General features: G+C 34.6%; 2 protein-coding genes and 1 long non-coding RNA gene across 13 annotated transcripts in view; 2 read left to right on the top strand and 1 right to left on the bottom strand.

The window, feature by feature from the left end:
• LOC121738622 (coiled-coil domain-containing protein AGAP005037) overlaps positions 1 to 24,629 on the top strand; it is a 213,717-nt gene that overhangs the window by 144,100 nt on the left and 44,988 nt on the right. The gene's annotated exons all lie outside the window — the stretch shown is intronic.
• Positions 1 to 24,629, bottom strand: part of LOC121738623 — a 46,854-nt gene that overhangs the window by 15,076 nt on the left and 7,149 nt on the right. For both annotated transcript variants that reach the window (XM_042130810.1, XM_042130809.1), the window contains exons 2-3: positions 4,390 to 4,517; positions 2,586 to 2,833 (exon numbers count right to left, since the gene is read on the bottom strand). In XM_042130810.1, the coding sequence (XP_041986744.1) occupies positions 2,586 to 2,833; positions 4,390 to 4,514 (373 nt within the window). In that variant the 5' untranslated portion in view covers positions 4,515 to 4,517. The remainder of the gene's footprint in view (positions 1 to 2,585; positions 2,834 to 4,389; positions 4,518 to 24,629) is intronic.
• On the top strand, positions 3,105 to 23,662 carry LOC121738624. The gene is made up of 3 exons (XR_006037311.1): positions 3,105 to 3,115; positions 3,590 to 3,597; positions 23,582 to 23,662. It is a non-coding gene; the product is annotated as an uncharacterized LOC121738624 (long non-coding RNA).

Here is a 24,629-nt window from a genome sequence, read left to right as displayed (position 1 = left end):
CCCGAGTCCTCAGGCGACTCAGAAAAACTTTGCGACTGTTGCTGGTCGCCCCGCACCTTCCCCGAGGGTGAAAACTAATGGGGCGAATGAGAGCTGCAAGGCCCCGAAGAGACGCGAGACTGAGAGCCGCAAGGCTACGAAGAGCCGCAAGGTGGAGTCTTCTCGGCTTGGCAAGGACGAAGGCAGGAGGTGCGATGAGGAGGGCTTCGTACTTATGGAGAGGAGGAAGAAGCCCGCCGCCCGCAACCATCGCGGCACCGCACCATATGTGCCTGAGCTGCGTCTGCGGAGCGAGGTCCCCGCGACGCCCCTGTACATATCCCGCCTGCACTGGTCCATGGAGGTCCAGGACGTCGTGGACTACATCCAGAAGAAGACGACACTGCGCCTGAGGGTCGAGCGTCTGCAGCCTCGCCACAAGGTTAACTTTAGCTCCTTTGTGGTGAGAGTACCGACGAATCTTCTGTCGACTTTCGAGGCGCCGGAGTTCTGGCCGATGGATGTAGTCTATCGGAGGTTCCGGGGGAGACTCCGGAACGAAGCGAGTCACGTCGCCGGCAAAATGTGACAGTGTTAGTTTTTAAGTATATATAAAATATGTATGTTAATTTTAAGGTATTTATTATATAATTATATGTATGTTAGATTTAAGGTATTTGTTATATGGGCCTCTGATGCCTGAATGAAATGATTTGATTTGATTTATATTATCACGCTAAGACTAATACGACCGAAGAAACTCAGGAAAATGTGGTAAAAACGGGGAAAATATTAGAAAGGGTTTATCTCACGAACTACTGGAGCAATATTTGGCACTCATATAGAGTAGACCACGTGAAAGGAGTATTTATAGCTATTTTTATTCGAAAATGTACGGTTTCTGTGAAATTCCTAAATTACGCGGGCGAAGCCGTGCGGGACATCTAGTAATTCATATTTTAAAGGCCCAGTCCAATTAGATGCGTTGCGGCAGCCGGCATTGCATCGTATCGCTAAAACAACCATTGCACAACAAAATTTTATGATGCGAGAGAGCGAACTATAGATGTTGTGGTCTAGAGGCGAAGCGCGTCAATACAATAGAATAAAATACGGTAGCAGCACAGCACGTCATTCCACGTCATTTCCTCTACGTCGATTCAAAAGATCACCTCCGACGACACAACTCATCCATGACGTATGAGCTATCTACCTTGTCACAGTATAGCAATACCCTAGGGATATATAATATATTGCTATACTGTGACCTTGTCGTATCATAGAATATGCATGTAAACGTTCGGATCGCCGCGTCGCCCGCGCCACTGCGGCCATAGCACCATACACCGCAACGCAACGGAGCAATGTGGCCTCGCTGTAAGTGAGTTAACTTGAGCTGTTGGCTGTCACGCCGCGCTGGATGCGGTACTTTACTTAATTACTACCCACTTAAAAACGAGCATTATTTATTTTTCACGATGTGTATGAGTACATGGTTATGCTCGTATTCCGTAATTATTTGATTTAATTAGGTAATAATTAGAACTAAAACGTTAGATTACAAAAAATATGATCTAATCATCTAATCGATTGTTCATCACATCTGTTTCTTGATGCATTTAAATTTGATAAATATCAAATAAACATTTAAATTTTTTGCCATAAAACCTAGGATAAATGTTGGCCAGACAAAATTAATGCATATCACTTAAGATATGCGACGTGGAAATACGATAACATTTAATATTTAAATATTTATCAGGTTTCTGCTCTACATTAATCTTTGCTAGACTAACTTTTAACCTAGATACTAATACCTATTGTATATATTATTATGTTTGTTTATGAGTTCAGGTAGACTAAACATACACAGTAGGAAATAACAATAACCTAAGTCGGTTGTTATTTTTCATTTGGGTTCCAGTGTCATTTCATGCTATTAAAAGTAGTAAGACACTAACCCAAAGACGAAGATTTGGCTGTCTTACTGCCTGTCTGTCTTATATTTAAAAGGTCCCGGAAAAGGTTATAGGTTAGTTCCTGTACCTAAAATAATCGGCCAAGTGCGAGTCGGACTCGCGCACGAAGGGTTCCGTACCGTTATAAAGAAAACATAGGCCAAAAATTGTGTTTTTTGTATGAGAGCCCCCCTTAATTTTTTATTTTATTTTAATTATATTATTAATCATTAAAGTAGGACACATACAATAAAGGACTTTGTGAAAATTTCAAGTGCGTACCTTTTGCCATTATTGATTACGAGCAAAAAAGGCCAAAAAAATCAAGTTTGTTGTATGAGTATGGGAGCCCCCCTTAAACATTAATTTAATTTTGTTTTTAGTATTTGTTGTTACAGCGGCAACAAAAATACACAAACTGTGAAAATTTCAGAAGGCTAGCTATAGCCGTTCTTGAGATACAGCCTGGAGACAGACAGACAGACGGACAGACAGACGCACAGACATCGAAGTCTCAGTAATAGAGTCCCGTTTTTACCCTTTAGATACGGAACCCTAAAAATTACGGTGTACGCTTGATAAAAAAATAGCTGCAACCAATTGACAAGCATTACAATAAGTTAAGTTAATAAGACTATCGGTACTCACCAGCATAGGAAAATAGCGGGTGATCGTCCGTGTGGTTGTGGCATTTCGTCCAAAGGCATAGCGTGAATTCCTTCAAATCCGGTAACTTGGCTTCATACTCCACGTACTGGTACGGCAGCTCCTGGTTCATGGACACCTTGTAGACACTGCAAGTGTCTGAACCGACGTCGGGCACTGGGAATATGTTGGATAGCTTATCCGGAACGTACGGCCTTGAAGGTCTTCTGTTTAGGATCTTCAGGCTTGGGCTAAAACAGATAGATAAATTTAGTAGTCCACAGAAGAATTATAAAGATTAAGAACTTTATAAGTTCCTTATCTTCTCAAGCTCAGAAAGATAACGAACTTATTAATAAAGTTCCTAATTCTTCTTATTCTCTTTATAATTCTTCTGTGGAAGGATAGTGACAGATTAATAAAAGAGATCTATATAATATTATGTCACCACTTCTATTCTTGTGGATAAGTTGAATATTTTTTTAAATTTTAACTGTTCTTTAAAAGTGTGGTCTGTGGACACAATTTTTTAAGTTACCTTAAGCTCTATTTAAAGGTTAAAGCTCTGATCGAAAATGACCTAATAATTATGCTGTCATGTAAAAGCCCTACAGGCTTTTAGGTGTTCGTAAATATAGTTTGTTCAATTTTATATTTTGATTTTCTATAATCTCAACCTGTACCAAAAACAGTTGCAAAACTATATAATCCTATACTTCCATAGTATAAAGTGTGTCTGTCTGTCTGTTACCTCTTCACGCCCAAACCGGTGAACCGATTTTGCTGAAATTTGGCATGGAGATACTTTGATTCCCGGGAAAGGACATAGGATAATTTTTGTCCCGGAAAAATGTGCGGTTCCCGCGCGATAAACGAGTTTTGGCGCTCGGAGTTGCGGGCGTCATCTAGTTATCTATGTAATATATTAATACGCGAGCGAAAAACTTTATATCCCTTTTGACGAAAAATGCGGAAACGTAGGTAAATGAAATTTTGCACAGTTATAGTTTATATGGTGAAGGAGTACATCGAGCTAATATTGTTATTCGACTGCTTTTGAATATTATGCTTTTATCATACATTTCCTTTAACAAATAAAACATTACACACACTACAATGTAGATACACACTACCATCTTCTTGAATGACAAGCCTATATACAAACGAATACTCTTTTATTTATGATTGAAGTCTGTTGTCAAATTGAAAATAATTTGTTGTTTTTTTACTAAATCTGAAATAGTCAATACTTCAAACGGGGAGCCAAAAGAAGAAGAAATTAAATTTAAGGTCGAATTTCGACCATTGGACGATCTCTAGTTAATAATAACTGTTCTACTTAATAATTACATGATAGCTTTGATAATTACTGTTATTCTTTTATTTGTTACCTGTGTTTATTTTCGTAATGTAACTTAGAAGATTTAAAAAAAAATTCCCGAAGACTAAAAACCTCGACAAAAGTAGAATTTTTGAAGTCACCTTCTAACTTGAAGTAAGGTTGAAATCTTACGACTAAAATTCGTAAAAGTTTCAAGATAGTAGTGTCGCTCCTAGTTTATACCTATACATAATATTTTTTCGTGTGTACTTGTCCCGTATATTTTCTAATATAATATTATACTAGCTATTTGACCGAGCTTTTCTCTCGGTATTCGATAAGACACGAATAAAATGACATTTTCTAAAAATTATTCCTAGCTAGATCGATTTATCGCCCCCGAAACCCCCTATATACTAAATTTCATGAAAATCGTTGGAGCCGATTCCGAGATTCCAATTATATATATTTAAAATAGGTACTCACCCTATTGGTCTCTCTGGTTTTGGATACGAGGAGTAAGCTATCGGTGCTTCTGGGACTAGTGGCTGCCAATCCGTCTCCCTTGTGAACACCACACCCAGCAACGACAGAAACAGGATCAACCGCATTTTCTATTAACAAAAAAATATACTTATCATTCTCTGGTGGAAAGAAACACTGGATCTAACACGAAAGACTGAAAAATACCTAAACACATAAGTAGCTATTTAAAAATTCTAAGTTTTGAGTGAAGACGTAAATAAAGAAAAATTGTTGCATGGTTAGGTACTCTATCTAGGATCTACGATATTGATTGTCAAGTCAATGTTAGCCGTGTTGTGTTTGACATAATTAGGCCAAATCACGGTGGTTAGTCATCTGCCTATGAATCAATTTTGCTATTACATAAGGTTAAAATGCAATCGCAAGCAAAAGCACAACACGAAACATTAAATTAATTAATACTTTGGACTGGCTCGTTAATGTTTTCTACCGCAAATATACATCGGACGTACATTAATCCCCAAATATTTACAAAAATTTACATAATATATCGGAATGCATAATAATCATAATCGTAATATGACCATTGGCCGTGATCCGCAAATCAATTTGTATTATCTAGCGCTAGCCATTTTGATATTATTAAGGTGGCCATACACGGGACAATTATCGTAACGATTTATCTCCTCAATGTTAAAATCGAACGACAAATTGTACGTGTGTAGCAATATCGCAAACGATTTACGTTCAAAAGATCGATTGGACGATTTTCTTGACGATCGATCGAAACGACAAATCGTCCCGTGTATGGGCACCTTTATGTTTTACAATCTGTTTCATTTCTGATTTCGTGAAAATATGACTACAGTATCATCAAACAGCAGTTATGACAACACTCTACTGAAATGTAGATAAACTTGTTTCAGAATGATTTACTCGAAGTGGCCCTTTAGATCGGAACCTGAATAGGATATATTACTGCAATGTAATGCAATGCAATGCAAATAAACAAAACAAAAAGTTTTGTTTGTCAATATTCTGATATGATCTTAGCGTAATATTCCCTTTTGTGTTTATTTTAAAACAATATTAGTGGAGCTTCTTTTAATTTCCTGAAATATCAATTCCGTTGGTCATAAGTTATGACTCATAAGTCATAACTCATAAGTCATAACTGTCGAAAACGTCCGAGTCTGCTCTGCGAATTTAAACAAAATACTACGAAAATATTGCTGTGATTATTAGTTTCATCGTATGACATCAAGCTTTTTATTTCAGCATTTTTGTCAGTAAAAGCTGCTACGTAAACTGCAATCTATTAGTTGTATAAAAACGCTTCATACAAAAAGCTCATGCGGGTTTTGGCTGATATTTTTGTTTTAAGTTTTAAGTACCCTTTAAAAAAATGCACAGCCGAATATAAGTATAACCTCCTCGTTTTTTGGAAGTCGGTTAAAAAACGGCTAAGTGCAAGGTGGACCGCTGCAGCAATAAGGTTTATATTTATGAAATTAAATGTTTTTTGATTTATTTTTTTATTTCAGTTGATTTAATTAAAGTAAAATTAAGGTTTACCATTTATGACGTATAAATAAAACTACTTGCTAGATCTCGTTCAAACCAATTTTCGTTGGTAGTTTTTATAGTAATGTACTATCAGGGTAGTTGATTCCTAGGCAGATGGGGGACCTACGTAATTTGGTCGAGTTACGTCAAACCCAGCCGAAAGATCACAATAATTAACATTGAATTGACATGATCCGACCAAATGACGTCGCGTCGGTCTGTAAACTGCCTAGGAATCAATTTCCTCTATGGTACACCGTACATCATATATTTTTTTAGCCTTAAGCTTCTAATATTTTATGCCCCTAATGCCCCTAATTTAGAAGTTAGAGGAAAAACGTTTTATCACTTTTGAAAAGTCTCTTTCGCAAACTATTCAGGTTGCAAAAAATGATATTAGAAACCTCAATATGATTTTTGAAGACGTATCCTATACCCCATGCGCATAGGTTAGATGAAAATGTATTTTTTTGTTTCAGTTGTACCTATGGGACCTATACCCTATAATTTTTAATACTTTTCCATTTTTGTATCAAAATCTTAATGCGGTTCACAGACTAACTACATCTTCTTACCAAGTTTCAATAGTATAGCTCTTATAGTTACGAAGAAAAGTGGCTGTGACATACGGACGGACAGACAGACAGACATGACGAATCTATAAGGGTTCCGTATTTTTCCATTTGTCTACGGAACCCTAAGAATCGAATTTTGTTTCACGGTACTAATTTGTACCTACTAAAACTTTTTACTTTAAATATCATAGAATATCTATCATTGTAGTATCTTTTAAAAGCTATAAATTATGATGTAATTGTCCGAACTGTAAATATTTTTACATGGCGAATAGCATGCAAGGACATAAAATAAAGAATAGATAAACGAAAATTAATGGTTGTTGATTAATGTTAAATAGTCTTAGATTAATGACTATAATTCAAAGCTAATTTATTATAGAGGTATATTAGCATAAAACATTATTATCGATAATACATTACATAATTCGCATAGCAAGCGTAACATAATATTATAGGATAGTCATGATTAATTTTTATTTGCCAAAGTATTTTATACTTAGGTATTATGTACTGCTTATGCACCGAACAAATTTTTCTTTTCTCTCTGTACTCTAAATGCACAACGTTATAATGACGAGCCAAGATTAACCAGAGCATTGTATGTTGCAGATGAATTAATGGTATCGAAATTCTAACCACAGCTGACTGATACAACCACTGACAAGCTCTTAAACGATCAATTTGCTTTGTCAAATTAACAGTAACATATTCACAAAATCATTTTGCACATTCGAGTTATGTCAATACGTGCAACTATTGAACATAGCCATTAAAGCAATGATAATTTTCTGCTATAGTTAATATTATAGTGAAACGCATTAAAGCCCATTTCCATGAATTTCAAGTAAATTGTTAGAAAGTTTTTAGTAGACACGAGAAGAAGTTTGCAATTATAGGTCTGATTGAATATAAATATATATATTTACAATGTGCCACCCATTGCACTATCAGTCAACTGTCAACTGCCTAGGAATAAATTTCCTCGATGGTACATTCAACAGGTCACAAGTAAAATCTCTCCTGTCACGAAATTCTAATTAAGTAGAATTAGGGCACGCCAGCGTCATAAATTGGCCCAAACAAAAGTAAAAAAGTAACTGTTTCAGCGCTGCTACTTTCAACTGTTTGATGCTATTCTCAATGGTTTTCAGATAACATTCAGCATGTATAGGTTTCACGAGGATGTTGTCAATGATTTTCAGTGTTTTTTGAGGTAATCTTTAAGACTTATTTTATTTCTGAGAGTAAGTAGACGTATTGTCGAGACTCGAGCCTCACCACGACTTATTTCCTAAATTTGGATCACACAATAGGCTACTTGACCTATATTCAATTTAATTGAACAAATACATATTTGTAGTAGAACTTGGCCTAGGAAACCGTATTTAACCCTTATCATCAAATAAAAGCTTATTATTGATAAATAAAGTCAATTTTAAAATATGATTTTATGAAAATATGATTTGTACTGACGAAAACGCTTTTGCGGTACTTCCGATTTGGATGTGGCGTCATCACACTAATAATTTATTATCTTTTATTTATCGCGCTCGTTATATGTAACTTTATTTGTACATAAATAATAAAAATAAGCCTAGAAAGATTTGTAAAATATATTTTCTTGAATAATTAAAATAAAACATCAGTTTTATATATTATCTCCATTTATTTTAGACGGGAAATGAAATGGCCAAAACTTTTCTTCAAAAGTTTTCGACATTACAAATGATTTCTAAATCTTATTTAACTCTTTTATAATTTTTGGGCACTTTTAGACTCGTACACTTAGCACATAAAAAAAAATTAAATAAAGAGTTTAAAATACAAAACGTATGACGTCACACTATGGCGGACAGTGTTTTCGGCGCCATTTATAAGGCATATTTTTCAATCAACATTTTTATGGGTTTCTACTGTGTAAAATATTAAAATATTAGTTTTTTTTGTGAAAATGAATGATTAAGAAGCAATTAGCATGAAGAAAAAAAAAGGTCAAGTAGCCTATTAGGTAAACACTTGAGGATTAGATATAGGTTACTAGGTATATTTTTAGCATAACTTTGTTATGCTAAAAATATACCTAGTCCAGTTAAATATAATATTATTTATTATATCAGTAGGTACAAGTGATGTAACAAGCCACGCATCGCTGTCTTTCGAGTCGACTGGCCGAGAAGCTTCGAGAATCTACACAACGGGTTATGTATAATTGTGAATGAGAAATCGCTTCTGTGTATACCGATATATTGTATACTCATAATTTCACTCGTCATAGTAAAGCGATAATAACATAATATGACCTACTTATTATGTATTGTGTATTTAACGAAAATAAAGAAAGTGATTTTTTGATCTTTGATTTTTTAGGGTTCCGTACCCAAAGGATAAAAACGGGACCCTATTACTAAGACTTCGTTGTTTGTCCGTCTGTCCATCCGTCTGTCTCTCTGTCTGTCTGTCTGTCTGTCTGTCTCCAGGCTGTAACTCAAGAACGGCTATAGCTAGACTTCTGAAATTTTTACAGATTGATTTTTTTTTGGCCTTTTTAGCTCGTAATCAATAATGGTAACAGCTAGGTACTTGAAATTTTCACAAAAACCTTTATTATTTTTTTAATTTAATAAATAATAATAAAATTAAAACAAAGCAAATATTTTAGGGGGCTCCCGTACAAAAAGCACATTTTTTTGTCTACTTTCGCTCTATACCGGTACGAAACCCCTAGTGCGCGATTCCGACTCGCACTTGGCCGATTATTATTTGATAAATGATAATATTATATTATGTTACAATTTATAACATTTTCCTAATAATATTAAAGTTTAGTAGTTTTAATTCTTGTATGAAAGAAAACTCTTGAACCAAAGAAAGGGACACTCAGAACGTGGAAACTAAAGCATAAACTAGCTATTTGACCGAGCTTTGCTCGGTATTCGATAAAACACGAATTAGATGACATTTTCTAAAAATGATTCCTAGCTATAAACTAGATCGATTTATCGCCCCCGAAACTCCCTGTATACTAAATTTCATGAAAATCGTTGGAGCCGATTCCGAGATTCCAATTATATATATATATATATATATCGCAGCCGACTGGTTTAAACAGCCGTTCAATCAAACAGCCCTTTGACTGAACAACGCCATTCAATTACACGTCTAGCCAATTCCGCTAATGATTTCTACCGCAACGCACCGCACGTCATAATATTTTGTCACGGCTCCCCACTCTACCTAGCTGATGATTATAGTATATTAGTTATAGTATATATTAATTATGTTATTGCAGGTAAATATTATAATCTATACTATAATTATAAAGCGGAAGAGTTTGTTTGTTTGAACGCGCTAATCTCAGGAACTACTGGTCCGTTTTGAAAAATTATTTCAGTGTTAGATAGCCCATTTATCGAGGAAGGCTATAGGCTATATTTTATCACGCTAAGACTAATAGGAGCGAAGAAATATAGGAAAATGTGGAAAAAACGGGGGAAAATTATTTGAATGGGACTTATTTGAACGCGCTAATCTCAAGAACTACTGGTCCGATTTAAAAAAAATATTCAGTATTAGATAGCCCATTTATCGAAAAAGACTATAGGCTTTATTTTTATCACGCCAAGCTTTACAGAAGCGGAGAAATAGAGAAAAATGTGGAAAAAACGGGGGAAATTATTTGAAAGGGCTTATCTCACGAACTACTGGAGCAATATTTCTGTTATTTGACACAGATAAGAAGTAGACCACGTGAAGGATCATAGGCCTTTTTTTGTGAAGTAATTTGTCTGTGAAATATCTAATTTACGCGGGCAAAGCCGCGCGGAACGTCTAGTAATATATAAATATTTTATCATCTACTTACCTGCTTTTCATAATTAATATTACTTATATTTTTACTTTATAAGTAATATTTGTGATTTTGAATAATGCAATTTGAAATTGCAGAAAATGAAATTATCTGAGCAAAAGTTCAGATTTAAGTCGGATTATTTACTGTGTGTGCTAGTAGCGCCCTCTGCCTTTGTATAATATTCCTTTTTCATGCATGGTGTCACCGTGTCAGTTTTCACACATTAGAATCAGTTTTTAGTTTATACTCGTTGAGAACACAATACGTGCAATTTAACCGGAATCCTAATAACGCGAGTGAAGTTTGTTTTCAAACTCCGCGGCTTCTGTTTCATCCGGAGTTAACGCAGTTTAAGCCTTTTACGATGTTCCCTTAACACGATACTTTGATTTCGCTCTGGGTGCATTTTAATTACGTTTTACGTATTTGTTTCGTTTTTTTGTTTGGCTGCTAGAGCTTTGTTGCTGTGGAATCTATAGATGCATCCTTTTCATTGGTCACTGATTCGCGAAGACTTTATCTCAAAGATTTCGCTTTAAGGTGATGCCGCGTTAAAGTAAAAAATCGTATTGGATATGTTTTTGAATCGCTTGTTTTCTATGAGTGGCCGGGCCGCCTCTCATAGAAAACTAGAAATGTGACAGCAAATAATGGAAAGGACGTAAGCGAAAAAATGGTTTTAGTCGCGTAATTTAAAAGCCATAAATATATTTCATATAAGCTATGGGAAAGTTAAAGTGTATGCTTGAACTAATCTATGCACAAATTTTGAAAGCTTAAATCACTCTCCTCTGTTGGAAAAATTAGAATCCCTGTTTTATAGAGGTCTTTTTGGTTAATTATTATGTCTTATAAAAGTTGACCAAACGTTTTATGCTATGGGTAATTCAATTATAAAGACATGATGAATACTGACGATGAACTTTAATTTCTAAGCTTTAGTCATTGTTGAGAAAAGTCGATATCGCTTCAGCCAAATTATCAAGGCGTCACCTTAAGGATCTATAGATATTATTATAGTGGTAGCACAACAAGGAACAAATCCCTTTGATATTAGCAGCGATTGTTGGTTGTGCTACGAGTATGTAAACAATATAATGTATGATAGATTGTTAGTAAACATAATAATTCAATAACAATTAATATATTCGATTGCATTGGATTTGGTGTCACTTTGTAATTATAATACGCAGCCATTTTAGTTAACAATCGCTTTGTTAAGATAAAACTATATTTGCTTCTAATGTTTGATTTCCAATTTGAATGTTCGTAGTAAATTGTTTTAACTAGAGATCCACCTGTAGTTATAATGACCTGAAATTTGTATAATTTTCAAGCATGGATTTTTCTACGGAATCCCTGGCCAGATACCAGAAAATAGAAAAATTAAAATTTCATATCATTCCAACAGATTGATAAGTCAACGTGTAAGCCTGTAGTCTCTGTCTGGACTAGCGGCAAGCTTACTGCAATGGTCCAATAAAATAGCAAGATGACGAACGCATTGTCAAAATTCGTTTATCGCGTGGAAATCGTAAATTTTTCCGGGTCAAAAATATCTTTAACCTTTAACGTCACGGGCGGGGTCTACGCAGACCCCACGCGCTGTTTTTTGACGATAATTTTTTTAATTGGCTAGTTACGATCGCACATTTTCGGCTAATCTCAATGCAACGCGAGGTCTTTCAGTGAGTAAAAGCCCGTCGCTCCTCTGCTAAGAGAAGTTAGATTTTTGCTTATGTGGGGATACCTGCAGAGTGCAGACCCAACCCGTGATTTAACGTACATACTTTTTTCACATTGTTTCTGTGTTTAGTTATTTGTTTTTTTGAATGGGCATTGTCCAAAAAAATGTACTTTTTTTTTCGTTAAAATAGGGTATTTTAAGAATACATATTAAATAATTTTGAAATTCATTGGCTAGTTTTTTCTCAATAAATTTTTAAAGTTTCGCTCTGACGTCATCATCGGCGGCCAATTGACCTCTGCAGTATGTTTTAAATTTCCTTTCAATCTTATTTATAATGCAAGTTCTCATTATGTGAAAGCTGATACGAGAAGCTTACCAAAAGTTCGAAACGTAATGTTGGTCGAATTTATTGCTAATTTAACGCCATTGAAGGTCAAATTAAGGTTAAACATATTTGTTCAAAAGTATAAGTAACTAATGGGTATTTTTTTCGTTTATATACAGAAAAACGATCACTAACCTTATTCCTCGAAATGTTTTTGTAATGAGCAAAATTAAAAAAAATGGACAATCCCCATTGGCTACGTATAAATGGCAAAAATTTTTGCCGACTAACAGGAAATGAAATTGCTCAAATCATAATATTATACAATTTAATGACTGAAAGTTTTTGGAAACATTTTGGAAGAGTTAGAAGTAGGTAGACCTAGTGCGCCAAAAATGAAGCGAAGATGCTGTTATTGTTCCAGAACTAATTATTATTGTCCGTAAGCCTTGCTAAAACTATTTAGGGTGGTACTTTTCAAGGATTGTCAATTTTTTTTTCTGTAATGTTTAGTGTTAATTTTTATTTTGATTACTTATTCACAAGTTCTATTTTATTAGAAAGAAATAATAAGTTAGTCAGAAGTAGACATTTTTATTAATTTTAGTACATTCAACATGTGCCCTAAAAATTCTATGCATGAGATTGGTAGATTCATAAAAATATTCTTTACTGTCTAAATAATGGTTAGTTTATTATTTATAAATGCTTTTCATAAATAAAATAATATATTTTCTCATAATATAAAACAGGTTTTACGATTTATTAAACCATTTTGAATTTATATGTATATTTATATTGGGGTACTTCTAGGCCCACGCGTGACGGAACGTTACCCAAAACAACGCATGTACTTAAAGGTTAGTTACAAAAATATGTCCTTTCTCGGGACTTTAAAGAATCTACATACCCAGCAAAATCGGTTAATTGGTTTGGGCGTGAAGAGGTAACAGACAGACAACCTTTCGTATTTAAAATATAAGTATGGATAGCGTTTCATTATTTGATTGTGTTATAAGCTATTAATTATTATGTTGCAAAAGCGAAAACACTCTCAAAGGAGTGCATTAATTAATTTTATATTTTACGCTCATTTTCCGCTGCATAGGAAACAGTTATTTATCCATTGGCTTGCTGATAGAAAATGTAAAAGAAAATTTAATATCTTGAGTCTTGACTAGATGCGACGTTTTTATGAAAATTCTTACTAGTCCATAATATTTTAAATTCAAACTCTTTTTAACACCATAAACTAACAATGAATATTACGTTAATATAACTTGTTAAACTACTAATATGTATTCTGTGATAATATTACGTTCAAGATAATATATTTATTTAAGAAAATTTCAGTTTAAGTAAGAAAACCATATGAATTGTTCATACAGTGCAGTTCTAGTAAACGTGTAAAAAGACCATAAAGTAAGATAGCATCACTACCTATATCATATTTTATGAGATCCTCTTAATCTTCTTCAGTACTTTCAATTATAGTAGGAAACTCGATTAACCAGACTAATTGCTGTCTTTAGTCATTCGGATAATCGAATGTTATATGAAAAAAGCAGTTACAGTGCATATTCACATTAAATACAAAATTATGCTTTGGCTATAGACGACACAGTAAATCAATGTTTATTGAGAAAATATTAAGGGATCCGTTTTCCGTTGGCAGACCTGATAATCACGAATCTGTATAACCGAGGGCCAGATAATCGAGTTTCTATTGTGTCTAAATTTATTTGATTTATACTTCCAAAAGGTCCTCTCGACTCGTGACAAACTTTATTAGTATCAGTCATAATATTATCAGAGGTTTGTCGAATTAAATAGTTCAGTGTAATTTCCAAATTCTCACCCAGACACAGATTTCATTTTCACTTGCTAAAGTATAATAATAATAACTTAATTTGTGCAATGAATTTTAAATTACTTTATGGCCCAATTTCACCAACGGCTGTTAAAGTTAATGCTCGAATTAGTAGCATATTTCGTTGTTTATAAAAATGGAAGAGGAGACATGACATTTTAAAAAGCTGTTAATGCTAAAAGATTTATCCATCATACGAGTAAAATCCAGCATAGGAGTAAAATCATCCACTAAGCTTTCTCTGCTCTCAAAGCCAACCTCAACTACCCTCCACAAAAATGGCTTATTGTGAAACACAGATTGCCAAGTAGTAGTACCTACTCAAAAGTGAAAAAAAAATACTAAAAGATGATGGTGAAATTGAGCCAAGACAGAAAATTACTTATCAGCTTTGGGCCTTTTGCGTTGTCAAAGTTAATTCTCGAATTAGTAGCATATTTCGTTTTTAATAAAAATGAAAAAGGAGACATGACATCTTAACAAGCTGTTAATACTTACTAACAGACGATGGTAAAATTGAGCCTAACTAACTAAGTCAGATAATTACTCATCAGTTATCAGCTTTGGACCTGGGTTATCCTGTGTCAAAATATCATGTTATCTCTTCCACACATACAAGAATCGAATTAGATTGCAGAATTAAATATTAATTACACAGACTGGTGCTTGAGTACCCAAGTAATGGTCCATAGGTCTTTAAAGGTCAACACTTAATTTCTACTTATTGATGTGTCTAACACACTATAACGAAATTATTATGAGCTGTCAATAATAAAATAAAATTCAATGATATTATCTTTACCATAAAGAGTTTACGGTTCGTAGTAAAATGTTAGTGCATTTTGAAATGTCTAAGTTATTCAATAAGTTTGGTCATAAATTGGAATATCAAATACCATCTTCAATTGCTTCAGAACTTCTCGTATTCGGTCTGTAACACCATTATGTTGTCTAAGAAACTCCTGGAGTCCTGATTGGTCTATTATTACTGTCAATGAATGGACCAACTTGATTTGCTTCCTATTAATTGTTAGCTTTCTTCAAAAATATATTTGTTGCAGGTGTTAAAATGTCGGGGATGCGAAATCTATGCATTTCCCCAACGAAAATAAAGGTGTTAAAATATGCGTATTATTGTAAAATATTTAAACGGTTTGAGAACGATTTAAACACACACATAGCTACATTGTGATGGCATCTTGAAATATTAATGAAATTAACGGATTAAATGGAAGTTTAGGAACCAATTTAACAAATTCTTCCGAAGTTTCATTGAACCTTTAATTCATTTTTTTTTAATTATTATATTTTTTTAACATTTTAGTTGGATATTTGCTATCGCCATCATTAATAATTAATAGTTAGATATTGAGCTATAAAGATAAATAAAGATAAAGTTAGAATTATTAACGTCTATAAAACTTGTTACCTCAATCGCGATAGGCACTATGTGTGAAATACAAGTGAGCCTTTGGTCGAAGCGACTTCAAAGTTCAAAATTGAAAATTGGCCCCAGAGCTAAAAGTGCAACTACCCAGTCGTAGGCAGCCATCCTATTATTGGCGCCCTGAAAATACTAAGCTAATGCCAATGTATGATTTTCTGTTGTATGAACTGTGAGTGGCAGTAATTTTTTTGCCTCATATCTACCTTAGCCTTCTATCGAAAACGTCGTAGGTATGCAAATTGAGTAAATACTATTGATCCAAGAGCCAGCGAAAGCCAGACTATCGTCATGTTATAAAATCTGATAGTTTATTTGTTTAATAGCTTGCCAGACCACTTCCATGTCTATTACTTTAAGGCAGTTAAGGCAGGACAAATGTCCGGCACTGGATAACTGTAGAATCTCATATTCTACAGTTATCCCAAAAAATAAGATTAAAAATTGAGGTTTATACTTCATCGAAGTTCAGGTAGACCTTCAAAACTGGATACCTCCTAAAGTAACCGCGACCGAAACTCCGAATTTGCTGGTCATTCTTACCTCTATAATAGGGGACTAGGGGTCATAAACATATGTAGTGTGTTAGTGTAAACACCGTTATCATTGAAACCATCAAATGAGCCCGTCAAAATGAACAACTTTTTCTATGAGAACAATGCTGGGAACTCAAAAAAAATGCTATCTTCATACCCATACGGATGCCCGAATTGGCAATTTGTATAGATAATATGAAGACGGATTTTTTTTAGTTCCCACCGTTGTTCTCATAGAAAAAGTTGTTCATTTTGACGGGCCCATTTGATGGTTTCAAGGATAACGGTGTTCACACTAACATCTTGTATATTTTATTTTTAAAAGCTACTACTAAACAGGTATTTTATTGGCACTCGGAGACTCATGCCGCGGTAAAGCTATTACATAGCATTTTTATCAACTTATGCAATTATAATTCGCATACGTCTACTCGCACGCAAACAAAGACCGTGTCGAAGTCTGTCAAACTGAAACGACGTTCGACGAATGTTAGGTGTTTTTCGTTACGGGGTTTCTTGATTCGCTCGCCGCGAATCGCGTTGAAATAACTTAAAACTGACGAAAGTCTAGCTAGGTCGCTGACTCTTACTCTTTAATATCGTGATTTCGGTACATTAAATCGACGATGACGTTCAGTTTTCTTGGCGAGTTAAGTAATCCACTTATCTTGTTACGCGAGTGATTCTATCAGAACACCGGAACAATACCATATTGTCTCCACTATGCATAATTTCCGTCATGCTCTCTAAATTTCGTTCATGTGTTCGAACGATGGTAGCGTATCCGCGTTAGGTCTCTGTCTTTCTTCTTTCTTGTTTTTTTAGGGTTCCGTACCTCAAAAGGAAAAAACGGAACCCTTATAGGATCACTTTGTTGTCCGTCTGTCCGTCCGTCCGTCTGTCAAGACCCTTTTTCTCAGGAACGCGTGGAGGTATGAAGCTGAAATTTATATCAATTACTCAGGTCTACTGTCCCTTGAAGCTGTGAAAAAATCAAACTTCTAAGCCAACGCAATCAAAAGATACAGCCGTTTATGCCGCAAATTTTCGACACTTGCAAGGGAATCAAAACCTACAGGATGCTTCCCGTGAACTCAGAATCTTGAAATTTGGTACGAAGCAACGTCTTATAGCATAGATAAAGGAAAAATTACGAAAACCATAAATTTTTAGTTACATCACATAATATATTTTTTTTTAATAATTTTAAACTTACTACCCATTTCTTCATAAACGCGTAGAGGTATTAAATTGAAATTCATACCAAATACTCAGGTCTATAATACCTTTAAGCTGTCGGAACCCTCGGTGCGCGAGTCCGACTCGCACTTGGCCGGTTTTTTTTAATTTAATTAATATCAATCATTAATAATTATTGAGACGTAAACGAATGAAAAAGACTGGTCGAGGAGGCCTTTGCCACAAGGCATTTAGAAAAATTTTTTTTACAGTTTAATATTTTGTAACTTGTACCAACAAATGTCACCAAATTTGTAAATTAAGTCTAAATATATAAAAAGAGGCTACTTAAAAAATCATTATTAATTTAAATAATTATTCATCTAAATGGATAACGTTAGCGTTACATATTTGTTTAGAATTAATTCTGTGCAAGGACTTCCTAAGAAATTTTGAAGCACGAATAATTGGGTATTTTGTTTGCAAATGCTACTAAGACTGTTTGCAGTATGAACTCTTAAAGTGCCTATAATAAAATTGGATGTTTTACCATACTTTTCTTGTTTATCAATAAAATATCAGCTGCAGCAGGTAACAGAAGCGTGTGTAAACTAGGCTATTCCGTAACACACGATCGCCATAATAATTACATCGGTCATTTATATTCAATTTTATTCATGAATTCAACGGACGAGGCGGGTCTGGTACAGTCAGCGAAATTTCCTCGTGATGACTGAAAATATTCTGGCTCTATTAAATTAAAAAGATTTTAAGAGAAAAGATTTTTTATTAAAACTGTATAGGATTTTTAAATGTATATTAAAAAAAAAACCTTTAAAAATTGTTATAATTCTTAAGTATCTAAGAACAAAATAATTTTAAAATCTATGATAATATTTATTATAGTTTGTGCGTTTTAAGATGATATGGGTGACAGTTTTCATGTTCCTTGCTACGGGTTTTTTTACAAGAAAACAAAAAAATCTAAATGTAATAAATTATATTCCATCTACAAAAACAAATGTTTCATATTATTGTAAATGAATAAAAATGAAAAGTTGCTAAATGCTAACTTATTAATATAAAATTATAAATATTAACTCTGAAATAGGAGTATAAGTATTTTTACGAAAACATTTGAAAAATGTCAGATGCATGAAACGGAACTTATGCCAATAGAGATTGACTCTGTTGAATCGAAGTCAAACCGATAAAAAAAATATCCACAGCCGAATATATAACCTCCTCGTTTTTTTGGAATCGGTTAAAAAGGGCGGCCATCTTAAATCGCAGGCACCACTGAAATGTCAGTACGAAATCGATAATTTCGATTGCAATTCCTTTACGAAGCAGTGCCGTAAATAGGGCGGTGCCACCGCGGCACCGGTGCCCAGGCACAGGGTTTTAATAGAAACAACCGTATTGCGATCATAATTATGACTAATTTATTCAGGATTCACTGACAACTGACAAGACGTGATGTCATTGACAAGCACAGATTAAGACATAATATGACAAGTGACAGGTATACATAAAATAATTAACATAACTTACACTAGATGTCACTACTAGTATACATTTTGATATTACAATCAATACAGGGCGTAGACTCTGGGGGGCGCAAGAATGGCTAGACCAGACAGATCCTTATTTTTCAAATTGCTCCCGATAAGTTCCCGCTGCGCCCCCGGCCCCATAGATGTTTCCCAATGTAGTAAAAAAATATCTACAGCCGAACATATAACCTCCTTTTTGGACGTCGGTTAAAAAACAAAGGTGCAGCTATATAGAAGCTCGCACAGGGCGCAAAAAAGGCTATTTACGGCACTGTTACGAAGTGATTCGATATTTTTAAATTATCGATTAATTTTTGTTAGGTAACTTACCTACTATTAACAATTATAATGTGTCGCATATCATCATAAAACCCACAAACTATAGGTATTATTAACACTTGTCTTGACTTGATAGTGGTAACTTAAAATACTTCACACAGAAGAATGGCGTTTTCTTAGCTTGTAACCTTTACTCATAGATAAGCAGTTAGTTTATTATAGAATTACTAGATGATGCCCGCAACTCCGTTGCGCCAAAACTCGTTTATCGCGGAGAACCGTACCTTTTTCCGGCATAAAAAGTATCCTATGACCTTTCCTGGGTCCTCAAACTATTTATTTGTCAACATCAACATATAACTTTCTCCTTTTTGGAAGTCGGTTAAAACACTGTCTAGGAACTAAGAACTAATGTTTCTGACTGTACCTACTTATATTGTCACTTTTCACACCGAGTTGTTATTTATTGGTGAGGTGACTTACCGTTTCAATTTCACTGTATATCATTAAATCATTTTCTAAGTGTATAGAACGCGGTATAAAATATAAAGTATTTTCTCATGGCGGCGTCGATATAAACGCAAGTAAGCTTGAGTAACTGAAAATAATGCTAGAGTGCAAACTATTTTTGTTTTTATTTTCAATATGACAAAATTATTAAGTGAATCTCAAATATGACCATCTTAAATAGCTATACTAATGGAATTAAACTTGCGTAAATGTGTAGCATAGAGAGTAGAGATATTTTGAATTCCGGAAAAAGTATTCTAGGCTAGTTTTAATCTCAGCAAAACGCAGGTTTGCGCTAACGACGTTTCGTGCAAAGTCTACATTCTAATAATTCAGTCTATTTTGGCTTTGTTTTACAGAGTAAGTTATTTTACAGAAAAGTATCTGACAGAATATAATATCATAAAAGTAAATGTATTTATAGTCTATCGTCATTGAGTGTTTGATTGAAAGGAAAGTGTTAATTTTATATCATTCTAGCTCATAGCTCCTTCCATTTCCGCTTTTGTTGAACGAATTGTGCAACAGTGTAACGTTCTCAATACTCATTCACTATTTTTATTTATGTTCTTAATGCATACATGAATACCTAATATATAATTAAGACTTTTACATTGAAACTGGTGGTTTTTAAACTCTTTTTCCTCTATGAATGTGTAATACTAATAAGTATAAGATAGATAACACCACCAGGCCGCGGTACTTCTTTTTAACCCCCGACAAAAAGACTGGTGTTATAAGTTTAACGTGTCTGTCTGTCTGTCTGTTTGTCTGTGTGTGTATCTGTCCGTGGCATCATAGCATCCAAACGGGTGGACCGATTTTGATCTAGTTTTTTTTGTTTGAAAGCTGACATGATCGAGAGTGTTCTTAGCTATAGTTCATCATCATCAGCCTGCTCAGTGCTGGACAATCAGGGTTTATCTGGTTAATGAAAGGCCGTTAGCAACTTGTAGTCGTTAGATGGGTTTTATATTTCATTCTAGTTCGTGACATTTGTAAATATACAATATACGTATACACATAATAATAGAAAGTTGACCTGGTGCTGCAGCATCACCTGGTAATCAATAGGATATCCAATTCCTCGCCAACTTAGAGCAGAGGTTTCGTGTTTGAGCTCATTTTAATTGCGACAACCACTAAGAAGTAGATAAAGTATAAACAGTAAATAATAATAGGAACCGAGCTTCTTATGAACCCAAAGTGGAGGTTTCATGTTTGGGCTCATATCAACGGCCTCAACGAAAAGGACATTGATAGATGGTAATCATGAGAATATGCTTCTGTTGATAGGAATTATTCTGCACTACTTATAACTAACACAAGTTTAAAAAGTATGAAATAAAATTAAATTAAGAAATTTAAAAAAACCCCCGCCAAAACAACTTTAAAAAGTAATGAAATAATATTTATTGCCTTTAAGTTCAAATAATTCCTAACTTGTGTAAAGTAATATTTTAGTCACTAATTGTTGTCAAGGTGTGTCGGGGGACCGCTAATGTAGATTTCACATAACAAGTTTAAGGATCAATTCACAGCGATCTGAATAGATAATCAGCGACTTGGCGGTTGTAGGTTGTAGTTTACTTGGCGGTCCCCCGACACACCGTGACAACAATTATGGACTAAAATATTACTTTACACAAGTTAGGAATTATTTGAACTTAAAGGCAGTAAATATTATTTCATTACTTTTTAAAGTTGTTTTGGCGGGGGTTTTTTTAAATTTCTTAATTTAATTTTTCTTATTTACTATTTCGTATTTAGAATAAAAAATATTAAAATTTTTAACCAGTCGACTGCGACATATCTAATACCGTTTAGTACAACGTTACACACTTCAAAACCTCTTTTAATAGTAGTGTATATTTTTAAAAAATCTGCAGTACAATGGTTAATTTCTATGTAGGTTCTCGGATCGTGAGTTTTACTGTGTGAAAGGTCAGTGCGATGAAAAAAGCAAAACTTTATACCGCCCGGGAATTTGGTTACATAAAATACGTGTAGGGTGTACTGTGTATAGATATATTGAACATGAAATAAAAAAAGAAGTGCTGTGTAAAATGTGTGAAAAGGAAGTGTTTTTATATGATTTATAAAATCGAATCCGGTTTATGTGCTATCTATTATACTTATTTCATATTTATTTTTATTTAAGATTGCCTACTTGAGGAAAGAGTTAACTTTTAGGGAGGAAATATTTTTTGGTGCTTATCCTCAAAAAGCATATATGCTTTTTGAGGATAAGTACCAAAAAATATTTCTGTTGATCCAAAGAAAACTTACAACTTACAACATTAGTCGTGTAGTCACTCAAGATTTCCTCCATTCGAATGAACTTAAATCCTAAAGAATTATGTCATTTGTTCCAAAAAACATCATAATTTTTAGGATTGAGGTTGAGCCGAGTGGAGGAAATCACGAGGAAACGAGGAAATGATACGGGTGTTCGGTTAGGTTAGCCATTGGGAAAGACCAATGGCCATCATAACAACCAACATGAAACAATTTTTATACTAATATTTTAACATGTTGTACCATTCTTTGTTCTTAATAAAAAATTATATTAGATAAAAATATCTTCACAGCGTTCGTCGTCCTACATTTAATCTAATTAAAAATCAACAAGACGTTTACCTTTTCTATAAAATTTAAATGTGTTGAGAAATCACAATCCTTGGCATATTTTCATATCCGATGTGGACCGACGGCGTACATATTATTAATGTTCGTTTCCGCGCACAACAAAAAATGCCAATCAGAGAGGTAGGTGAAATTATTTCGCCGGGTTTACGTAACGTAACGGTACAGAACTAGTGTCACGTGGTACGTGTGATCTTCATCAAACTGAGTTAATGACTAGGCTAGAAGAGTTGTTAAGCTTGTACATCACATCCACACATTGAATCAAACAATAGAAAAATGTAACGAATTTAATCTACCATTATATTTGACCTTTATCGATTTTCATAAAGCTTTTGACAGTATCCACCACAAAAACATTTTTTCAGCTTTCAGCAACCAGGGTATTGAACCCGTCTACGTAGACCTTCTTAAAATTATTTATCAAAATAGCACAGCCGCCATCAAACTACAATGCACAGGCACAACATTTTCCATCGAAAGGGGTATCAAACAGGGCGATCCAATCTCTCCACGCCTTTTCACGAGCGCCTTAGAACAGGTTTTTAAAAAAGTCTCGTTAGGCTGAGGAGACAAGAGTATTGTTGTCGGCAATAAACAGCTTACAAACCTTCGTTTTGCCGATGATATAGTTCTGTTTGCAGCGTCAGCCCAAACCCTACAGTCAATGTTGAAAGACCTCAATTATACGGCAGCCCTTGAGGCGGGACTTCAAATGAACCAATCGAAGACGAAGATCATGTCAAATAGCGCGAAACGTAAGGTGGGGGTAGATGGACATGAGATACACTATGTCGACGAGTACGTTTACTTAGGCCAAATTACATCTTTCAAGAACAGGCAAGATAAGGAAGTAGACCAACGTATTGAAAAAGCATGGAAAAGCTTTTGGTCTATGAAAGATCTTATGAAAGGGAACTTTCCACTTTGCCTAAAACGTAAGCTCGTGGACATGTGTATCTTGCCTATTCTGACCTACGACGCCCAATCATGGTCTTTGACAGTTTCACAGAAGTCCCGACTCGGAGTCTGCCAACGAGCTCTGGAACGCAGCATCTTAGGTGTAAAAAGGATCGACCGCGTCCGAAATACCACTCTGCGTTCCCAAACGAAGCTCATTGATGTAGGCAGAAAGGCAGCTAGCCTAAAGTGGAGCTGGGCAGGGCACGTCTCCCGTATGCACCCGGACAGGTGGGCGCGTTTAATTTCGGAGTGGCTACCGACTGGTCAGCGTAATAGAGGCCGACCCAAAAAAAGGTGGCGACGAATTGGATGCGTTCGACAAAGAGTGGCCAGTAACATCACAAGATCGCCAATTATGGAACAAAAGAGGGGAGGCCTTTGCCCAGCAGTGGAACACAGTGGGCCAATAATAATCTTATATCTTTAAACGAGCAATTCTTGTATATATATATATATATATATATATATATATATATATATATATATATATATATATCTCGGAATCGGCTCCAACGATTTTCATGAAATTTAGTATATAGGGGGTTTCGGGGGCGATAAATCGATCTAGCTAGGAATCATTTTCAGAAAATGTCTTTTTATTCGTGTTCTATCGATAATCGATAAACTGAAAAATATGACTCTTCCTGACATCTATTGGCAAATAATAATACTATTTTGTTGGCAACTAATTGTTTTAACGACCAGCAGATGGCGTTATTAAGTAACACGAAGTCAATGAGTGTTTGCTATACCGAGCAAAGCTCGGTCATCCAGGTTCTAATAATAATAATAATAATAATAATACAAATATTATTGTACAAGTAAAACTAAGTATTGCCAAGCGCCTACTTGTTGACCTGTAAAATCCGAGACTGGCACCAAGTGCTTGTTAGTGTAAAATCAACCCTTAAAGGGATTGGATCAAGTGTTGCTTTACGCAACACTTGATCCAATAATAAAGAACTAGTGAGAAATATAACAAGTTCAGCTATTTCCTGATCGCTGAGAAACGCAGAGACGTTTGACTGAACTAAATAGAAACTAGATTGTTAGAGCACAAAACAAAATATAGTATACAGTAGTGTAATTGTGTCGTGGTTTGTCAGTCAAATTCGTGTAATAATAATAGACAAGTCATATGCGCAAGACGCTATCAAAAGATATTATGTGAGGGACCTATCTACCATCTGTTGCGCAACTTTTGAATGTCTCGACAAAATTGGAATGTTTGACCAGTTTTTTTTTTTA

This window comes from Aricia agestis, chromosome Z (assembly GCF_905147365.1).
Source record: "Aricia agestis chromosome Z, ilAriAges1.1, whole genome shotgun sequence".
Classification (NCBI taxonomy): domain Eukaryota; kingdom Metazoa; phylum Arthropoda; class Insecta; order Lepidoptera; family Lycaenidae; genus Aricia; species Aricia agestis.
The sequence above is the reverse complement of the archived record's forward strand: the minus strand, read 5'-3'. Positions and strand labels throughout refer to the sequence as shown.